Genomic DNA, 21046 nt, shown 5'->3' on the forward strand with positions numbered 1-21046 from the left:
GGAGACCTAAAAACAAGAATATTCCAACATGACGCCCACAGAATCAGATGTCCCAATTTACTACCAATTCCCCTGAGTTCTTAGTCTGATTCCTCTTCTTTACATCAAATTTATTGGACATAGCATTTTTTGGATAAAAAGTATTGTTTGTTGGATAAGTATTGAATAGGAAAGATAGACCTATCAACTAATACTTGTCTACCAAAAGATCCTTTGCAGACACCTAGATTGGATAAAGATATTAAGGTCTTTAGATTTTATCACTTACTAAAAGTGATCTTTTAGTATAGATGTATTGTTTTTTGGGGGGGGGGAGGGGAGTTATTATCATAAACACCCAAGGCTCTTGGGATTACATCAGGTAGTAAATTAAATACATACATATCATCATGATAAACATGTACACTGGAAACAATTTAAATGGTACTGTGTAAGACAAGATCTAACCTGTGACAAACATTAAACTTAACATTTTAAACTTCTCATTTGAAAACAAAACAAATTGTAATAGAGAACATGTCTTCTTTTGATTCTCTTTGTTTTGCTTCATTACAGTGAACTCTGTGATCCATAGGCAGACACCATCTTTGAACTGTTGTATTAACAATAAAAAATTCAGGAACAGATATGGTCTTGTAGAGAAGTCCATATGAGCTGGGAATTATAGCATCTGCAATGCACAAGTCCATTCTAAGCAATTCTGTGAGTAAGCAAAATACTGATATAGTTAATGTTTAATTTATTACTTTTTAAAAATAACATTGGTTGTTAGCAAAAGTTGATTGATTGATTGATTGTGTGGTATCAAGAGTTTGTCAACGCTTTGTGACTACACTGATACATGAATGAGTATACATATCCCAGGATAATATTGTAGGATCCAATCTGTGTTGGTCACTTGGACCAGTCTTCTAAGCTTTCAGACTCATGCTGGAGCCCATCCTCAGGGAATGTCTCTCTCACCAGAATCCTGCTACATTGATACATTTTCTCCATGATGACCTGTCTCTAACCTGATTTTTCGGATCTTCCAATGGTGCACTCATCGCCACTGCAACTGAGTTCATCTGTTTTGCTGCTGGTTGTCCTCTTCTGATCTTGGTAAATACAGAACAGACATAAAGGTAGCAAATAAGATATTTTTCAGTTTACGGACACCAAAACCAATGGAACCAACTCTGATCTAATTCCTGTTTTTAATTCTAACTAATTGCTTATAGTATGCCATTTAGCTTTGTACATCCTTTATGATTGCGAGATGTTTTCTCCCAGATTTCATTCAATTTGTATTCCCTGGAAATTTTATATGTTATATTATTTATTTATTAAATCTCTATGCCACCCATCTCCTCTACAAGGTAACTCTGGGCAGCTATAAGGTTTATAAAGTTCTCATATCTGTGCTTCTGAAAATAATCCAGTTTCCAATTCTTTTTCTCTAACACTACTCCCAACTTCAGCAAATGACTGGTTTATTTTAATAAGATTGAAACACTCCAAATTAAACAGACTCTTCATTCATCTCTCATATAAATTTTTGCTTCTATTGAAGAAAATCCACATTTTTTACTGTAAAAGTTTTCTTCTCTTATAAAAAGCAAGAAATGACCTTTGATTTAAAATATAAGCATACCTTTAACATTGCCAGGAAGAGCTACAACACATATTTGTTTCTTATTTATGTAGAAATAGAAAAAAATTCTGTAAAATCTTCACTTACTTAGATCTTGCCAAGATGTTCTTGTTAAATTCAGAAAGCAATCATTCAAATGAGAGCTTCTTCATTCCAAACCAGTGGCCTATTTGTGCACACACAATGAACTTTGAATACTAACTTTGATAATAAGAAAGTATTTATAATCTCCATGAACATCTGACCAGGAAAGAAAAGTTTATCAGAACATTGGGGGTAAAGGTTCTTGGCAAAAGGATTGTGCTAATGGCATATTCAGAATCACTACTTCACATTCCTCAGAATCTGATATAAAACAAGTAAAGATGCAAAGTTGCCACGGGAAAGAAAAAAAGGGTACTTACATGCCACATTGGTGCATGAGTCTGCAGAAGTCTACATGTCTATGGAGATTCTCAGTCATCCTGGTCATGGTTGTCCCAAAGGTGTTTTTTCAAGAGGTAGCTAGACTTTCTTGTTTTTCTTTGAAGACGTTTTGCTTCTCATCCAAGAAGCTTCTTCAGCTCCGTTTGTTCCCTCACCACTCATCCCAAAGTGCATCGCTAAATGTCTATGGAGATTCTGAGTTGTCCAGGTCATGGTTGTCCCATGGTTGTGCTTTTTCAAGAGACAAATGGACTTTCTTGTTTTTCTTTGAAAACGTTTTGCTTCTCATTTTGGATAAGAAGCGAAACATCTTCAAAGAAAAACAAGAAAGTATATTTACCTCTTGAACAAGCACCTTTGGTACAAGGCTACAGTTGGCAACAATCATTTAATTTATGTAAGAACAGAATAACAGAGTTGGAAGAGACTTCGGAGGCCTTCTAGTGCTACTCCCTGCTCAGACAGGTAATCCTATATCATTTCAGAGAAATGAAAGAGATTTGTCCAATCTCTTCTTAAAAACTTCCAGTGCTGGAGCATTCACAACTTCTGGAAGCTATATATAAATAAATATCAATTATAAAGATATAGTTTAGTAACCTTTTTAAAGTAACAAAGTGTTTCTGCATATAGGCATTTTATATATGTCTATGAATATGTAAAAAAAATGTATGTTTATAGGTATGTAAAATTTTCATTAATGCATGACCACATTTCATTATAACTCTCCATGTGCAATCTATACCTATTAAGCAACATGTTTTTCCACTTTTTATTTCCCCCCCTGCTTAATGAAACCCAAACAAACCAACCACAGTATCTGATTTCCTAAGAGTATTGTGTGAATTGAGTTAGGCAGTAGACTAATTTTGAATGCTCTTCCTCCTCAGGCCAACAAGAATACAATGTAACACCAGTAGGTTGTGCAGTTTAGATGTGTCTAGAAGTGTCCTTAAAAAACTATCATGATGTCAAAATGATGACATGAGTCACGATATCACTGAGCAAATGAAATATTTCTGTAATCACATCATTCTATCTAGTACAAGAGTTTCATCATTTTCATGATGATATCATGATGCATGGGACATCATTTGCACCTCCTTACCCACTCTGTGGGTGCCCATGGAGTGACATCTACTATACATGGATGTAGATATCCTCCCATATTGAAGTTGACAGCAATTAAATATGCTTCACTATATTGTATTTATACTGTTTGTTCTTGTAAAGGCCCAGAGGAATTCTTCCTATTTCCTGAGCCTGATATGCATTGTATACACAAAAGGTTCTTGGGGACGATTTTCTCCTAATCTTAACCTTCAAGTGCTTATAAAAGCTTTCATATCCCTTTCAATTTTTCCAATGCTATGTAGAATAATATGGAACTATTATTTCCTGTGATACGGAAACTATACTTTTTTCATGTAACTTAAATTTACATTTGCCCTCTCTGCAGCCACATCATACCATGCTCCTCAGTGCACACAGACACACACAGACACAACATAAAGGGAGAAGAGAAACACATACCTAAAGCCACAATAGTTATACCCCCGCCTAGTTTGACTTTCATAGACATTGGGACATATAGGAAGTATATATGCATATGTATACAACTTGGTCAATACCTAGAAAAAAGCGCAATGCATAAAGAAATAACATGTTATTTCATTACACAGAAGAAAATACCCATGTTTTCCCAAAAATAAGACCGGGCAAGGGAGGTGGAGCTGCCCATGCTCCACACTGGCTTACCTCAGAGTCCTCGCAGCCAGGTCATCTATGCCCTGGCACCTGCCTCGCCACATGGCCCCAGCACCAGTGTGCTGCTCGGCTTCTTGCTCTGCTGTGGCCACAAGCAAGTAGAAGTAGGCCAGCAGCCACATGGGCTCTTACTGCACATGGCTGCTGGTGCTGCCGCCTGGGTGTGGGACCCTGAGTTAAGCCGGTGCAGGGGGCACCGCACTTCGCCTTGTGGCTGCGACACCATGAGCAATCAGATAAAATGGGGGGGGGGGCAGCCGGCTGTGCAGGCTCTTAAGTAGGGCTTATTTTTGGGGGGAGGGTGTAGGACTTATATTATTTGGACATATGAAACATACTAGGTCTTATTTGTGGGATAGGCCTTATTTTCAGGGAAACAAGGTATAGACATGGCCTGTGGGCAATATGAAATAATTCCCAAAACCAGGGTCTCTGTGCTTTTCCCATGTTTGTTTATTCCTTTAATCCTAACAGACTGTTGGAAATACTATTTTTTAAACTTGGGTCTGGGGAATGGCGTGACTAAAAACAAAAACAAATTTGAAAATGATATGTGAAGAAAAGTATTACTAGTAAAAATCTAACAATATATTCTTATGAGAGAGGTAATTGGACAGTGTCTCAGAATGTCATCTCTCTGCCTTCATTCTGATTTATCTGATGTACTGTTACTTGATGAAGTGGTCTGTTTCTATGCACCTATTTATCTTTGTTTTGTGATCCTCAGAAAGCTTTTTGTAAAGCTGCATTGGCTTCTTCTGCTATCTGCCATTGTTTTTTTCTTATTGGATCCCCTCCTACCCCACCACTGGAACTTTTTGCAGCTGTACTTTTAATACTCCCTCTTTTTAAAGAAACTTCATTATCTTAAACTTTTTTCCTCTTAACATTTTCTGCTATGTTATGCTCTGGGGTAGCTAAAATCTACTTTTTAAGAAAAGGGCTCAAGATAGAAAATATTTTTTTTCCACTGCCTAATGTAATTGCCTTTCAAGAACCAACGAAGAAGAAAAAAGAACTATCACCTGTTCAGAGCAATAACTATGAGGACAATGAGTGACTTCAAATAATAATGAGTTAAAGTGGAATGGGGAAAATCATGACATTCAAGATGTGTTTTGCTGGATTAAGAACTTCAAGTAACTCCAAACATTTTGGTCAGTGGTGATGTGATGATGATGTTTGCCCGTCGTGTTCGAAGAGGACCTTGACATCTAACAGGTTGTGGGCTGTCCACGATGTGTCCGCAGTTGGCTGGTAAGGCCTATACGGGCATTAAATGTTCTGCCACATGTTGGGCAGACATGTGTGGGCACCATTGTTGCAGCATTTGCAGCTCTGGCTTGCTTCCTTCTCTTGTGCTATGGTTGTTCTTCTGTCCTCAGATGTCTGGCAGCCTTGGTGGATCAGTGCACACCATGTTGATTGACCTTGTGCCAGGGTTTCCCAGGAGGTGGTGTCAATTTCCAGGGACTTGAAGGAGGCTTTCAACTATCCAATTCCAACCATTTTGGCTAGTGGTGATGTAATATGGAAAGGTATATCCCATCCTAGCTATGAAGCAAAATGTGTTATTTTTACAGGCTTCTACCAATAAAACATTAAAACTCAAGGTTCTCTAGAAAATGGCACAACTTCAGAGTGACACTCAAGGAAACCAGCATGACTGTATTCCGAAACTAATAAATTCCTTTTCTTTTAAAGTAAATGAGTCATGTTCTTGCATTAGTGAATTTTTGAACCCTGAGTGTCAGTAGGAAATACGATTTGGTAATAAAAAATTTATAGTGAGTAACCACTATAAATACCAGCGACGCCTAGCACATTTATTGCCAGTTGTGAAATATCAGTTGTTTGATTTATATTGTCCTTTATCCATTTTTCACAATACCTACATTCTCTCAATTTTCTTGGGAAAAAACAAGTTTTTTGGTTTTTGTTTACCAAATACAATATTTTCTCCTTTGAGTCAGTGTCGATTCCAATGTTGACAAGTCCCTTCAGTTCTCGGCAATGTTTTTGGAGGTGGTTTCCTAGAGTTGAGAGAGTATGACTGGCCCAAGGTCACTTAGCTGGATTTCTGCTTCATGATTTCTGATTTCTAGCCAAATGCCTTAACCACTACACCAAACTGGTTTTTTACGCACATATTTAAAACCTTTAAAAAAGTTTTAGGGTACAATATGCTTTCATTTCAAAGCTGAATTGAAGTAAATGTCCTGAATTTTGAAATTTTCAGTTATTCATCTAAAATCATTGAAATATTTCAAGCACTGAAAAACATCAGAACAATCAGAACAGTCACTTTTTCAAATCTTTGACCGAATTTATATCAGTGACATATAAATACTGCAGTAGTCTAATATCAATGCTATTTGTAACCACCAGATGGCAGACCATTGCAGAAAAAAATAACGTTTTGCATTGCTTTTAATAAATAGCAATTATTTTAAGTCCATTAGCAATGGGGGGGGGGGCTAAAAGACTGCTGTATTTGAAAACTGCAAAAGAGAGAAATACAATTGTTGAAACAATGCAACATGTGACCCTAAACAATAACAAAATTAGATGTCGAAGAATAGATTACATCCAAGATTTTTAGCAATAGTACAAAAACGAAGTACCGTAATATTTGAAAAAAGGAATTTCATATGGCCTCAACCCAAAAGCTGTACAGTAGAGAAACAGATATTGTGCTCAAACTCTGTAATTGTACTATTGATGACCTGGAAATTTCTAATGCAGCATCAAATCCTATGTGAACAAAATGCTATTGCATGCCTTCTGTCTTCCAAACAAGTACATACAACCAGAAATATTGAATTACTATTTAACCAAAGGGGTTTTCATGCATATTTTAGAATCCTAAGGGTTGGGAAATCTTCCGTAGAGCTATAGTTGGATGGGACGTCTTAGGAATTGGCCAAAAATAGCCCATGTATGAACTATTGTTCATAGTTTATTTTAGCATACTTTATTTAGCAATCCTTTGGGGTTTCAACATGATTCAGGGGGAAAATACGTTTGGTAACTTTGTTGGGCTGTTAGCAATGTTGTAATGGAAGTGGTGTATCATCCTGGAAAATCCCTTATGTTGTAGATAGCACTTGGGAGCCTCTTGTGGAGAGATACACAGAGAAACAATTATTAAAGAGGTCAGAAGTACAGAGCAGTGATAATCCTTCTTTCTAATAAATCTTTTCCTCCCTTATACCAGAGGTGGTATTCAGCAGGTTCTGACCTGTTCTGGAGAACTGGTAGTGGAAATTTTGAGTAATTCAGAGAACTGGTAAATATCATCTCTGACTTGCCCCGCCCCCATCTCTTCTCTGCCTCCCAAGTCCCAACTGATTGAGAGGAGATGGGGATTTTGCAGTAACCTTTCCCTGGAGTGGGGACGGAATGGAGATTTTACAGAATCCTTCCCCTGCCAGGCCCACTAAGCCACGCCCACCAAACTGATAATAAAATATTAAAATATTTTGAATCCCATCACTGCCTTATACTATGCTTGTTTGTTTGTTTATTTGGATTGAAACAATGCAACATGAGTCCAAAAGGACTCAGGGCAGCGTACATCATTAAAAAACATATATCCCAAAAGTTAAAAAAAAAAATTAAATCCATATCCAAAAAAACAAACCGAATTTAAAAGACAATATTTAAAATAAGTTAAAATTAACAGGCCAGGCCGGCTTGCTGGAAAAGCCAACTTTTTAGGGCATGTTGGAAGGACCGGAGGTCAGGGATTATGTGAAGCTCCAGGGGCAGCTCATTCCAGAGGGAAGGCGCTCCCACAGAGAAGGCTCTCCCCTTGGGGGTCACCAGCCGACACTGTCTGGCCGACGGCACCCTGAGGAGGCCAACTCTGTGGGATCGTACTGGATGGTGGGAGGCTACTGGTGGCAGTAGGTGGTCTATGCCTGTCCCCTGAGAATCCAGTTGATTACTAAAGGCTACGATAGAAAATGAGGCTGGATTAATTCTTTGTCTCACTTTGTTTGATGCCATGGTCTTGCTGTTTTAAAGATAGTCATCAGTTTACGTCCATCAGCAATTTTTCTTTCAGCAAAAAGAAACCAGAGCAAATTTCACTCACCAATCTCAAAAATGACAGCAGAATAATTAAGAAAATGAGGACCTTTCAGAAATACAAGTGTTTTTTTAAGAAAAAGGGATGAGCAACAATTTTCACGGGATATTTACATTTGCTGTTTCTGCTACAATCCAGTAAGACATCCATGGCACCATCAAAGTCACACGAAAGAACTGAGCAGGTTGGACCTGGCTAGTGTTTAGATAAAGAGATCACCAGGAAATACCAGAGCTGTGGACATTACTGGGAACTTGAAAACACATCCCGGAAGGAGGCAGTAGAAAACTATGCCTGTAAAGAAAACTATATGGACACGGCCCTGAAGTTGCTGGCTGCTATGCTTGACTTGAAGACACTTCTCAATGGGCCAGACTTTAAAGTGGGAAAACATGCAAACATTTGTACATGCACATACGTATGACTCTAAAAAGAAAGACAAACTAAAATGACTTAAGCTGTATATTTTTTTTATTTTCTTTTTGGCAATAAATAAAATTATATATTCTGTTTATTTGTCATTTACAGATAGAATTTTATCTCTTGATTTTTTTCCCCAGTGTCACAAGAATTTCAGTTTCCCTTTAATGATTTCCTCCCTTGAAATCTGTATCTGCTATGACTCAATAATACAAGAGCGAAAGATGATAAATTCCTTCCAGACACCAGGCTCTTTAGTCCATATGTGGTCCTCCTGTCCATTTGTCTCTTACTACCCTTTCTCAATAAATTAGCTCTTTCAAAAACCTTGAAATCCCCACCATTCCAAAACCAGCACTGGCCTGTACTATCCCTCCTGACCGATGGGTTTGTACTTGAATATTAATCTTGGTAACAGAACTGGAGCTAGATTGACAGTTTGGTGGAGTTTTCATTAAGCAATCTACTAAAAAAAAAAGTTGAGATGATTATAGCACCTTAATGACAATGCTCACAAAGCGGTTATAATGAAGATCTAAAAGTGATACCCGGTTCTAATCATACTTCGCCGTAAAGTTGAACCCAGAAAAATCTGGGTTTTCCTCAGTAAGCCATAGTTAAGTATACTATGGCTTAAGGTAATGCCTAAATGTAACATGGTTTCCTGACAAAGTATATGTTTTAGAAACAGATGTCATGCTAGGACCCCCACTTAAAGGGATCTGGGGCAACAAGTGTGGAAAGGCCACTCATCAGTACAGAAGAGACTGAAGTGGCTGGACCAATCTGACTTCATATTTGTCACAATCATATCCTGCCTTTCATTCAGAAGCTCAAGGCATCAACTCAACTGAACTTGATCAATGTGTACAAGACGTTGACACCTGACAATACAAAGGAAGAAGCAAGAGAATAGCAAGCAAGATCCCTATGATCATTACCCACCCAAAAACTGGGAATACCAAGGAATGATCAATTTTGCCTTTCACATTAAACAATGAATAATATCACTGAGAAGAATTATCAAATCAGTTTACCTGTGTGTAATTCACTTTCAGTAAGTATACCTTCTATTTATGAACGGTAGCATTGCAAAAAATATTGTTAGGTGGTTAGTAAGTTTTATTTTTATGGAATTGAATTATCAGAATGGGTATTTTTTTAAAACTATATTTGTACAAAAAGTACTCTACAGATTTATAGCTAATAAAAATGTACCAATTACCTCTAACCTATTAGGATCTGACCACAATATTTTGGTAATAGCCTCCTCTCCAATGACTTTATGAAGTAAAAATAAAATATACAGACACTAATTTTATCATAACTTTTCAGCTATGAGGTTAAATGGAACCTCCAGGGTCTGAGACAGCGTATCTCTAATCACCAAATGCTGAGAACAACAAGGAAAGGTACTCTAATGCATTCATCTCCTGTTTATAGAATTTCTGGAGAATCTGACTTTCAATCTAATCCTGCAAAACTGATATTTTATATCTTACTTGCAAAAAGGCCATATGGATCAGTTCAACAATTACTCTGATCACAATTAAAATATCAACCAAAATAATTATTTCTTCATTATATTTCCCAATTTTCTCAAATGAATATTAAAACACTTATTTTTCCATACCATATTTTTCTTTTTCCCATTGAACCATTTGTTCATAAATTTTAAACTAAACATGCTTTTAAATATTTGATTAAAACAACAAAGCTGCACTGAAATGTATTCTTTTAGCCTAAAAATGTAATCTAATCTAAGAAACATAGTGTTTGGTATATCATAATATTTCAAACATATCTCAAATAGCAAAAAAATAATAATCAATGGCTCTTGGAAGAGAACTGTTTTAAAGTTTTGCGTTTTATTATTTAAATGTATGAATTTATTTTACACCTACCTAATCCTATTTTATCAATGTGGCTGTATATTTAATGGAAACATTTCTCTTATGCATTTATTATTTGCAAAAAGATATTTAAAAGGCACTTCTGACAAAATATTTTTGTGCAAGAGGGTTTCTATATCTACTCATAAAAGTAATTGGTACCTCTACATTGCTTGTACAAAGTATATCACATCTATATAGATGTATATTTTAAAAATCAGAAATAATTTCTATAAGGACACAAATGTGCATACATGGATGCCCTGACTAATTTTAGTTTCTCGTTGCCAATTATGCTCTGTGTGCTTTTTTTAAAAAAATGCAAAAGTGATTTTGCTATAGCACAAATTTAACATTTGACATGGCTCTGAAAATATTGGCAGATTAATATACTTTCAAGTGTATTAAAAGGATTCTTGCAAGTTTTTCTATGTAACAGTTTCCACCATTTTGTGTGTTTAATTTTTTAACAATTCATTTACCGCTCTATTCCACGCACATTTTTCCTATGGGATGGGGGTACCAAATGGATGGGCAAGTAACTAGGCAGTTCATATCCCTCCAATTTTATCTTGATGAGATGTTTCGCTAATGCAAATTCCTCTTCGTCCAACATGCCATCATTATCACAGTCAGCAAGTTTCCAGATTTTCCCCAAGACACTGTTTGGCAGTTTGGAGGTCAGCATATCTTTCTTTGCGTTGGCCCCAGAGATTCTACCATTGACCGGCGAGAGAGTGTAAAAGATTTCATCATATGTGGGTTTATCTTTGGCAACAACCCATTCTTCCTCATCAGCTCCTTCCTTGGCACCTTCCCCATAGCCATGGTCAAATGGTCCTGCTGTGGTACCCTCAAACGCCCCGCCTTGAACCTTCTGTGTTGGCATGTTACGTTCTTCCTGTGTAACCAGAGTCATTAAATTAGCCACCTTATTGGACAGCATGTTATCGACGGATTCTATCAGTTTTGGTTTCAGCGAATGGAATTTAGTGAAGTCGTAGTTCTCCAATTGTTCCTATGAAATGACAAAAACACATAACAATGACAAGTCAGAATCTTTTCAATACCTCCTTGAAGAAATTATTGATGCTTACCAAGATTGAAAAGGAGGAATACAGAATGTTGCGAACAACATTACAAAGTAAACAGTATGTTTGAGGAAACAATATTTATCCAGTCTGGACAAACAGGATACAGGATGAAAATTTAAGTTCATTTCAGGGGTAGAAAAGCACCATATCTCTAGGTACAGAATTTCCATAAGCAGCAGTCAACCTAATCAATTGAGCTTCAACTCAACAATTCATATAGAATTATTAGGAAGCCAATTATACTTTCAGTGTTGGTAATTTCTCATCCCACTGATGCTATTCACAAGTAAGAATCTGCACTTCAAAAGTATAAAATGCCCGTAGTGTATATCTTCTGGATTTCCCCCCCTAACCCTTTAACAGCAGTGGCAATAAGCAGCATCTGAATTTTCTTTTTGGGTAAAGAAGCAACTTATTGCATCCAATCTGTATGCACTGTCAGGTACATGTGAACAGGAGGTGAAAAGAGATGTTCTTGTTTGGTTCATGTGAATGGGGTGGGGGTGGGGGGGGGAGGAAAAGGGCTTACAGTTAAAAGACAGGAGCATTCCAAGCCACTACCCCACTGCCTCTCCCACAGGAATGCATTGTCATAAAAAAAAAAAGTTTTTGAAAAGTTTTTCTTTGCAGCCCTCAGCCAGATCTGGGCCCTTTTGAACTCAATTTTATTTATTGGATTTTCCTTCCTGATATAAATTTCCTCAATATTCCACTAGACCAGTGTTTTTCAAGCTTGGTAACTTTAAGAGATACCGACTTTCACTCCCAGAATTTCCAGTTAGGGTATACGTACATATGTACTAGAATAAGAAGATTGGGGCAAAAAAATTAAGGCATTGGCATCTAGATTTCTCTTTTATCAGCAGGGCCATAAGAAACATCTGCTATTTTCTTCTGGGAAAAAGGTAATGTGTTGCACTTCAGTGTGTGTTTCTGCTCTGTGTATGCTTAAGTAGGAGTGCATAGGGAAGACCGGTGGTAGCTGCGTACATTCCACTCAGGGACACAAGGCTAGGAATATTCCAAACAACTACCTAACTGCTATTCCTAAGGGGATGCAATGGGCAAAAAACCTTGAATCTTTTTCTTTTGCTCTTCAAAACTTGAGTTTTTCCCCTTCCCCAATGAAATAAAAATAATTCAAATGTTCTTCCCCTAAAGTGAGTGCAGGAAACTGTTGTTTACAGTTGCTATTTTATTTAGCTTAGTGTTGTTTGATGATTCGTAAGACTTTTCCGAAGTTTCAGACTTCTCCTCATTTCCTTTTCTGGAAATGCCAGGACAGAATCTAAAAAGCCCCTCTGTTTTACAGTCCATCTTTTCCTCCTCCCCAAGAGGGGCACAATACTTCCAACGGAAGTTTCCAAGACTGCTTTTTATGACTGACTAAAAAGACATTATCACTTATTTATCATAGTTCTCAGCAAGGCCTATAAACCCTGAAACTGATGCTATTTGTCGGTCCATCCAACAAATCTAAGACTTTAACTCTCTCTTAAATTAGAGCTGGAAATGTTAAACAAGCAATCAGATACATTTAAAAAAATAATATTAATTTAAAATTAGACATGTTAGCCATTCTGAGTTGAAAAACGGGATACAAGCATCCTCATCCTCATCATCTTCCTGTTTGCTTAAGAATCATAACAGGTATGTATCATTACATTTTTAATGTGGCTTGTGTTTCTCTCTCATAAGAGCTCATTTGCTTTAGCGCTTCTATTTCCCTTAGTCTGCAAAGCAATATAAAGGTCATTTTTTTTTCCTAAAAGAAGTATGGGTAGTTGAGGCAGTAAGGACAGCTGACAAGACCGTGAAGGTTTTTTAGTGTAAATATCCCAACCAGAAACCCAACCTAACTAGATAAGATTGTTGAAAGTAAATTGTAAAGCTAGGTGGGAATAGTTTTGTGGGAGGACAGAACTTTTTTAAAATAAAGTACATCATCATTATCGTCATCTTCCCAAGTCCATAGGAAAAAGCGATAGGTGGATAAAAATGCCAAATCCAGTATAAACATCTGGCTGACTGTGTACTAACCTTACTTATCAGTGACGTGCTGTGATGTTAATGGCTGGTGAGGCTGGTGACGTCATCAGGAAGGCGGGGAATGGGACCACGTGTGCTGGAGGCACACATTTCTGCCTCCGCCCTCCGCAGCTCCCGGGCGCGCACGGATGGAGATAGGCAGAATGGCGCCGAGGCGATCCGGCGGGCGAGGATCGGGCTGCCTTGCTCGCTCTTTCGTCCACCCAGATCGCCTCGGTGTCGCTGTGGCTACCTCCGTCCGTGCTGATGTAGTCGGTGCTCCCAGATGACGTCATCCGGAAACGCCGACATTCTGCCGGGCGCGCATGGACGGAGGTAGGCAGAATGGCACCGAGGCGATCCGGCGGGCGAGCGACTGAGGATCGGGCTGCCTCGCTCGCTCTTTCGTCCGCCCGGATCGCCTCGGTGTCGCTGTGGCTACCTCCGTCTGTGCTGATGTTGTCGGCGCTCCTGGATGACGTCACCCGGAAACGCCGACATTTCTGCCTCCGCCCTCCGCAGCTCCCGGACGGAGGTAGCCACAGCGACACCGAGGCGATCCGGGCGGACGAAAGAGCGTGCAAGGCAGCCCGATCCTTGGTCGCTCGCCCGCCGGATCGGATCGGCGCCATTCTGCCTACCTCCATCCATGCGCGCCCGGCAGAATGTCGGCGTTTCCGGATGACGAAGGCACAAAAGCGACTGTCGACTGTCGCTTTCGTGCCTTCGTCATCTGGGAGCGCCGACAACATTTCTGCCTCCGCCCTCCGCAGCTCCCGGGCGCGTCCGGACGGATGTATAATATTATAATATTATAGTATATAATATTATATACTATTATTTCATGAAGAGAGGTGAGGCTCCGCCTCCCTTGCCTCCACTGACCGCACGTCACTGTTACTTATTTATTTAAGGGCTTGCAGGGGGAGGTCAAAGGATCTGGCAGCCACGGAGCAGGGTTGGTGCGCCAAGAAACCTTCCTTTGCCTTTTTAATTATTTTTGCCAGCCTATAAAATCATTTGAGTTTTGAAATTTTAATTCTAAGGTTTTAATTTTTATATATTGTTACATATTGTGACATTTTGCTGTACACTACCCAGAACCCCTCTTTGAGGGAGACGGGCAGTTCAGAAATGTGAAAAATAAATATTCTTTTTGATCATAATATATATATATATCCCAAAATAGTTGTGGGAATTAAAACTGAGGTTAGGTGGAGATATGGAATTATTATCATGCATTGCAACTTTGAACAGATAAATTGCTGTTTGGTAATCTATTCACCTATAATACGGTTTGGTCTACTGAGATACAATACCTGCATTTTCTTGACTTCAGGAAAATCTCCTGGTGAAATCTGATACTCCTGTTGTAGCTGACGATAAATTTCGGGTAATTTGTTGATCAATTCCCTTTTTTTATTTTCTTTTCCAAATACTGAAGGCATTTCCTTTTTCAAGTAGCTGATTATGTAAGCATGCACCTATAAAGAGTAATTAGTTTTAAAAATTATGTTTGCATTAAAAATTATATTTACATTTATCAATCAATAAATGAAAATACATTTATCTACATGCATCTATATATATTTCATGTAAATAAATTAAGCATACACAAATCCAGAAAAGCACTTGTAAAGCTGAATCATGGGCGTTTAATAAAAATCTGATAATCCCTAATAGCACCAACATAGCTCTAAAAAGAACTAGCAACTTCAAAATATACAACATTGGAACCAGAAACTTACATTAAACTGAGGAACTTACTAAGTTAGAATGATGCATAAAATACAATGGAATGCAGCAAAATTCAGTAAAAATAATATTTGTATTTCTGGAACAGTTTTACCAAAAACTCTTAAGTATGTCTAGCAAACATTTACTGTATGTCTGACTATGTATGGGAGAATGGGTTAAAAAAAAATAGTAAACTTAAGAACTGTCCAATTTTTGAGAGGAAATAGGGGGAAAAAAGGCTTCAACTAACTCAAAATCAGAACTGGGAGCAACTTCTAAGAAAGGAAAAATGCATGCTTTAGATCAGACTGTTGCATTGAAAAACATACAAAACGTATATAAAAATTAGTTTATGGATTAATAAGAAGTAACATGAATTAGTACAAAAGAATTCCTGGCCTTGTCTGCTCTTCTGTATGGTGAAAGTTGGGTTAGCTTCCATCAAAAGGTTGCGGGGGAATCAACCAAGGAAAAAGTATGGGGAACCCCTAGATGGTAGAAATTTTTTTCCCTTCAAATCCTGGAACTCAGGACTGTAGGACAAAAAGTTGCATTGTTCTATCGTAGGCAAAAATCAGGAGGAATCTGGTGCTGTTCTCTCTCCCCCCCCCCCCCCCCGGATTCACCCATTCTATTAAAAGGCAGAGGCTTCCAGGAATGGTAGCTCACTTCTTTGGGTCACTTCATTACTCTGTGCATCTGAACTACAGTTCCAGAAACTAAATGCTTTTTAATAAAATGAGTGAACCACCTGAGTCCTCCTGAGTTTTGAAATTAGAATAGGCCTTTAACCCCTTCAGCAGGAAAGTATGTATAAATGAACAGGAAAGAATTGTTAAGGTAACAAAAATAAGTGTTTTCCCTTCTCTCTCTCTCTCTGGTTTCATAATCTTTTTTGATTATTGACAGATGGGATCTCTACCATTATCCCAAACGCTGCTTACTGAGATAGCCACATTTGGAAACCTCAGCAGGATGTTGAGAATTATAGATTAATGATGCTTGCAATTTATAGGTTACGAATATATGTGCTTGTATATGCATCAGAGGTGGTATTTAGCCAATTCTGCCAGGTTCTAGGGAACCGGTAGTGGAAATTTTGAGTAGTTTGGAGAACCGGCAAATAGGCTGGCCCCGCCCCCACTGCCTTCCAGCTGATCTTCTTTTGTTGCCCTGAACAGGAGAACGGAGCTGGAAAGCAGGTTAGTGGGATGAGGAGGGAATGGGGATTTTGCAGTAACTTTCCCCCAGGAGTGGTGAGGGAATGGGGATTTTGCAGTATCCTTCTCCTGCCACGCCCACAAAGCAACACCACGCCCACAGAACCGGTATTAAAATTGTTTTTGAATCCCATCACTTATATGCATATAACCTATTCTCTCTTTTAGCTAATAATTATATATTACTTGACAACTACTTGTATGCTTCCACGTTTAGACAATGTTTGCAATTTTACAAATGTTACCAGGCAAGGGTAAAACTAGTAGTACTATTAAAAGAAGGCAATAAAGCTGAGGAATATCAATCTGAAAAGTATACTGCCAAGTTTCAGTAAAGCTTATCTTGTGCCTTTGCCAAACTGGAATGGACTTTCCACTACATACTATTTTAAAAGCTTCTTACCCCATTGTGGATGCCCATGGATTGATACCTGTTCTACTTGGATGTAGATAAACTGGCGTATTGATATTGACAGCAATTGCTATCTATTAGATGGAACATGTATGCATACATGCATACAACAATGCTATCAAAGAAAATTAGTAAAACCATGTTCTAATTTTGAAACAAACAAGGTGAAAGAGCTTTCTCCTATTCTTAACGGTCAGGAAAATTGCAGGAAAATGCCTGAAGCATTCAGTACAAGTTTAAAGGACATTAATAGTTATGTAAACAGGAGCTTTGCAAGTATAGTGTCTGTTCAAAAACTTTTACAAAAGTTATTTATTTAAACATTTACGTAGCCGCCCATCTTCTAACCAACTCTGGGCTGCTCCCAATAAAACATATAATTATATATAATCTACATAATTCCCCCTTGTGAGTCCAGACTATTTCAGTTACGAGAAAGAGTGAAACAGTGACTAGAATAAAAACAGAAGAGTGTATCATAATTAGCAACAGTCACAGCTTCTGTATTTAGAATTACAATGGAAAAAAGTCAAGACCACTAGACTGAAACTACAACATTCTTTGAATGTCATTACAAAGCATAATTAAAATTCCTCTCTATGAAAGGTATATCTTATTTTTTTTACACCATGGTTTGTAAAGCCATTGGAATTTTTCTTTTTTCTTTTTAACTTTAAAGGTATTGAAATTTCAGTTCAATGGCTACAAATTCCACTTCTGCCTGTCTCCTGCTTATACCAGATGACATCCAATATCGTCAAGCAGTTTGTACCTGATACTGACAGAAAAACACAACCCCAGATGTAAGAAAAGAAAAAGGACCAAGAAAAAGAAAGAAACTAAAACTGAATTAGGGTGCCTACATTTGTATATACAAGTTTCCACATACAAGTTCACAATAATTTATACTATTTTTTACATATATTAAATTAATAAATTTAAAATGAATATTAAAATAATTTATATTTTATATACATCAAATTGATCCAGCAGGTTCACACAATCAATTTCTTTCAATTTATTACTGTTTCAGGTCCTGCAGTAATAAATGCTCCTAAGCAAATAAAATGAAATGAAAATGAATAAAATAAATTGTTTGTATCCCACTCCTTATTCATGAAGTTAGCATTTTCTTGGCTCTGTGCAAAAAAACATCCAGCATTTTTTTTATGTGTGGGAGCCCTTAAGCCACCTTTCTCCACAAAAGACCTAAAGCCCAGAAGCAGCACCAGAGAGAAGATCCTGCAACCAAGGAAAAGACTTGCCACAAGTTTCATAAAATTGGATTAGAAGCCAAGATGACGTATTCTCAGGCCTTCTTGCCTAATTTTACTGGATGGTTTAGAGAGAGAAACCCATCCAAAGTTATCCAAGGTCAATGAATGAGCGGAATGTGGAATGAACCTCCTGAATCCTGCACAACTGCTGCAACTTAAGGTGGTGGAGGGGAGGGGGGGGGAGAAGAGAAAAAAAATTAAAACACTTTAAATGCTGACTCCTTGGTTATTCTGAAATAGGAAGCTTCCATAGCAGCCTAAGCAATTTGATTTCTTTCCTTAATAAAGCAAATAAACGGGCTTTCGGGTAAGGGTCTATGGTGGACTAAATGTCCTTGAAACAATGGGGAACAGCAATGTGGTGGATCCTGGCTACTAGATAGTGCATTCTGTCTGGTCCAGTCTTCCCGGACAAAAAGAAATCATGAGTTTGTCCACTTGCAGAAGGAAGGAAAGTTGATTTTTATTCTTTCCCTTGCAATTAAGACACTTTCACTTTTGGGTTACAATATTACAATGACAACCACCAGAACAGTGGCAAAAAGCAGCAGAAGGTAGGAAAGGGCCACTAGAGCAACTTGCAGAGAGTATATTTCTTATTTGGCATTTTCTGGCCACAGAGGAATAGTCCTTTAATTATTTATTGTAATAAAAAATTCCTTAAAAGTTATTTTCTTTTAAAAATGCATAGACTAATGGGTGCCATTAAAGCCATACTTTTCTAACGGTAGAACAAAAAGGAAAGGAAATATAAATGTAAATAAAGGTTTGATACATCAGGAGAAAAATATTTTAAAGAAAGAAAATAATAACGCCTCCCAAAATTTCTACCATGGAAGACAATGGATTCCCTTTCCACTGACAATCAACACTCTAGTCTACTAGGTGTCAATCTGTCCCACATGGAACAATAATCATAATGACGTTTCTGTGACTTTATATAGATGGCCAATTATTGCACTGCTGATGAAAATGGCAAGTGAGCAAATCAGCCACATCAGTCAGTGGCTATATATTACATCCCACCTTACCTTTGCAAGCCGTGACCTCTTGATCAGATCATTCAGTTTTCTCACTGTTGCTTTTTGTGGAAGATTCTGAATGTCCTGGAACAGATCTTGTGCCTCTGCCTCAAATAATTTTCTGTTCTCTGTGTTTTGCAGGGGCTGGGCCCAAAAAGAACCAATATAAACCCGCAACACCTCAGGAGTATTAATTACTTTTCCCAAGGACCACATGAGTGCACCATATACTCTCATTAACTGCTGGGTGTCCACTTGGTCAGCCTTATTCAACACCACCCTTATCTTGTCATCCTGACCCCGGAATGCCTTGATTGCTTCTGAGAATTCATCGGAAATATCAAGTTTATGGGCATCAAATAAAAGGATGATACGATCAACCCGCTCAGCAAACCACTGCAGGACTTGACAGAAGTCGTAACCTGAACAACAAAAGACAATAAATAGGAAATATTTATTAGTATTGATGAAATATGATTTTGCTCACAGTTTTTCAACTTAACTCTTGTGGGATGAAGACATAATTTTGTAATGCTTGATACTACATTGGCGGCCAGTTCAGCTTCACTCTGCACTGCAAATAACTTTCATGAATGACTGTTCACAGCTTTATGTTTCTAAACATGAACTTAAAGCAAATGTTACTAGAATTATAAATGTAGAATTACACAGGTTGTCAAGAATATGGAGAATGCTCACATATTCAGTGGCTCCCACAAGCATGCATCTTATTCCAAAGAATTAACTCCATTGTTACAGATAGGATCTTCCTAGCTAAATTAGATGGTTTTCCTCTATGTGACAGAAATCAGAGCTAGCTCCGAACCTTATTAAACTTGGCAACACATCACAGCCCAGCATGGCAAAAATCTATTGCAATAGAGATTTTTATTCATTACACTCTTCCATGCCAGTATTTTGGGGGTTAAACATAACTAAATTTGCTGAGGTTGGTGCTATCCTTGAAAAGGAAAAGGGAAACAAAAAAGGAACAGATTGTAAAACTGAGAAAGGAAAGAGAAAGAAAGGTGAAGAGATACGTAGATTGAGGGACGTAACAAGCTAAAATGCCTTGGATGGGAGAAAAGTTGGATCCTTTTGAGGCAAGGTATTTTTGGCTTATATATTACAAGCAGTCCCCGAGTGAAGAACATCCGACAAATATTTTAACACTGAGTAAGAACCATATGTACCTGTTCTGACATATCTACAAAATCGATTTAAAAAAGACTTAGGAACTGATCTCATTCATAATCTGGGGGACTTTATATATGCTAATTTCTGAAATTCTTAGGTGTTTGTTCCTAAATCTTCAGCACACAAGACATATGAATTCAATATTCTGTTAGCAGAATATAATATAAAACCAATAACAATTTGTAAGTTTTGTAATTTAGTTTTTATATGACTCTATAATATTCACCTACTTAGGACACATTGCACTGATTCAATGCTGTGGTCAATACTTAATTGAGTAAGGTTGACTACTTTATTTGATTACTTTTTAAATTTATGACAATACTGTAATATTCTCTAAATTTCTAATAAAATGGTGTTTAAGGTTTCTTAATTATATTTGAATTCATTATATTTGAATTATTAAACTATAGTAATAACAATGAGCATCCATGAAACCATATCTGATTTCTCTACTACTCTACAGCGATTTCAGATTTTTAAAGCGCTTTTGCATGATTGGTTTTGAAGTGTAACATCCTGCAAAATAAATAAATAATATTTAACTGATGTCTCCCTGAGCATGCTGCTTTTTGGTGTTTTCTTTTTTGTAATGCTGCTAATTGAAAAGAAACAGAACATTCTCAAAATTGTATACAATAACTACCAATTCCTTCAATTCTGCCCTATTTATAGTCTTATTAATAAGTCAGTAATCTGTGCCTTCCATGTGTTGGAATTATAACTTCCTAAATCTTTGGTCAGTGTTCTGAGAATTGTAGATCTGATATATGTGGAAGGCTTCAGTTTTGAGTTAGATGTGATAATAGCTTAATATATTATTAATAA

The 21046-nt window shown here is 37.5% G+C and overlaps 1 protein-coding gene across 1 annotated transcript in view; it reads right to left on the reverse strand.

The window, feature by feature from the left end:
* Window positions 1–8382: 8382 nt before the first annotated feature.
* Window positions 8383–21046, reverse strand: part of EHD4 (EH domain containing 4) — a 30194-nt gene continuing 17530 nt past the window's right edge. Inside the window, exons 4-6 of the mRNA XM_081938980.1 lie at window positions 19031–19443; window positions 14673–14837; window positions 8383–11249 (exon numbers count right to left, since the gene is read on the reverse strand). Of these exons, the coding sequence (XP_081795106.1) occupies window positions 10710–11249; window positions 14673–14837; window positions 19031–19443 (1118 nt within the window). The 3' untranslated portion in view covers window positions 8383–10709. The remainder of the gene's footprint in view (window positions 11250–14672; window positions 14838–19030; window positions 19444–21046) is intronic.

This window comes from Natrix helvetica, assembly GCF_964273705.1.
Source record: "Natrix helvetica genome assembly, chromosome: 1".
In the NCBI taxonomy this organism is placed as follows: domain Eukaryota; kingdom Metazoa; phylum Chordata; class Lepidosauria; order Squamata; family Natricidae; genus Natrix; species Natrix helvetica.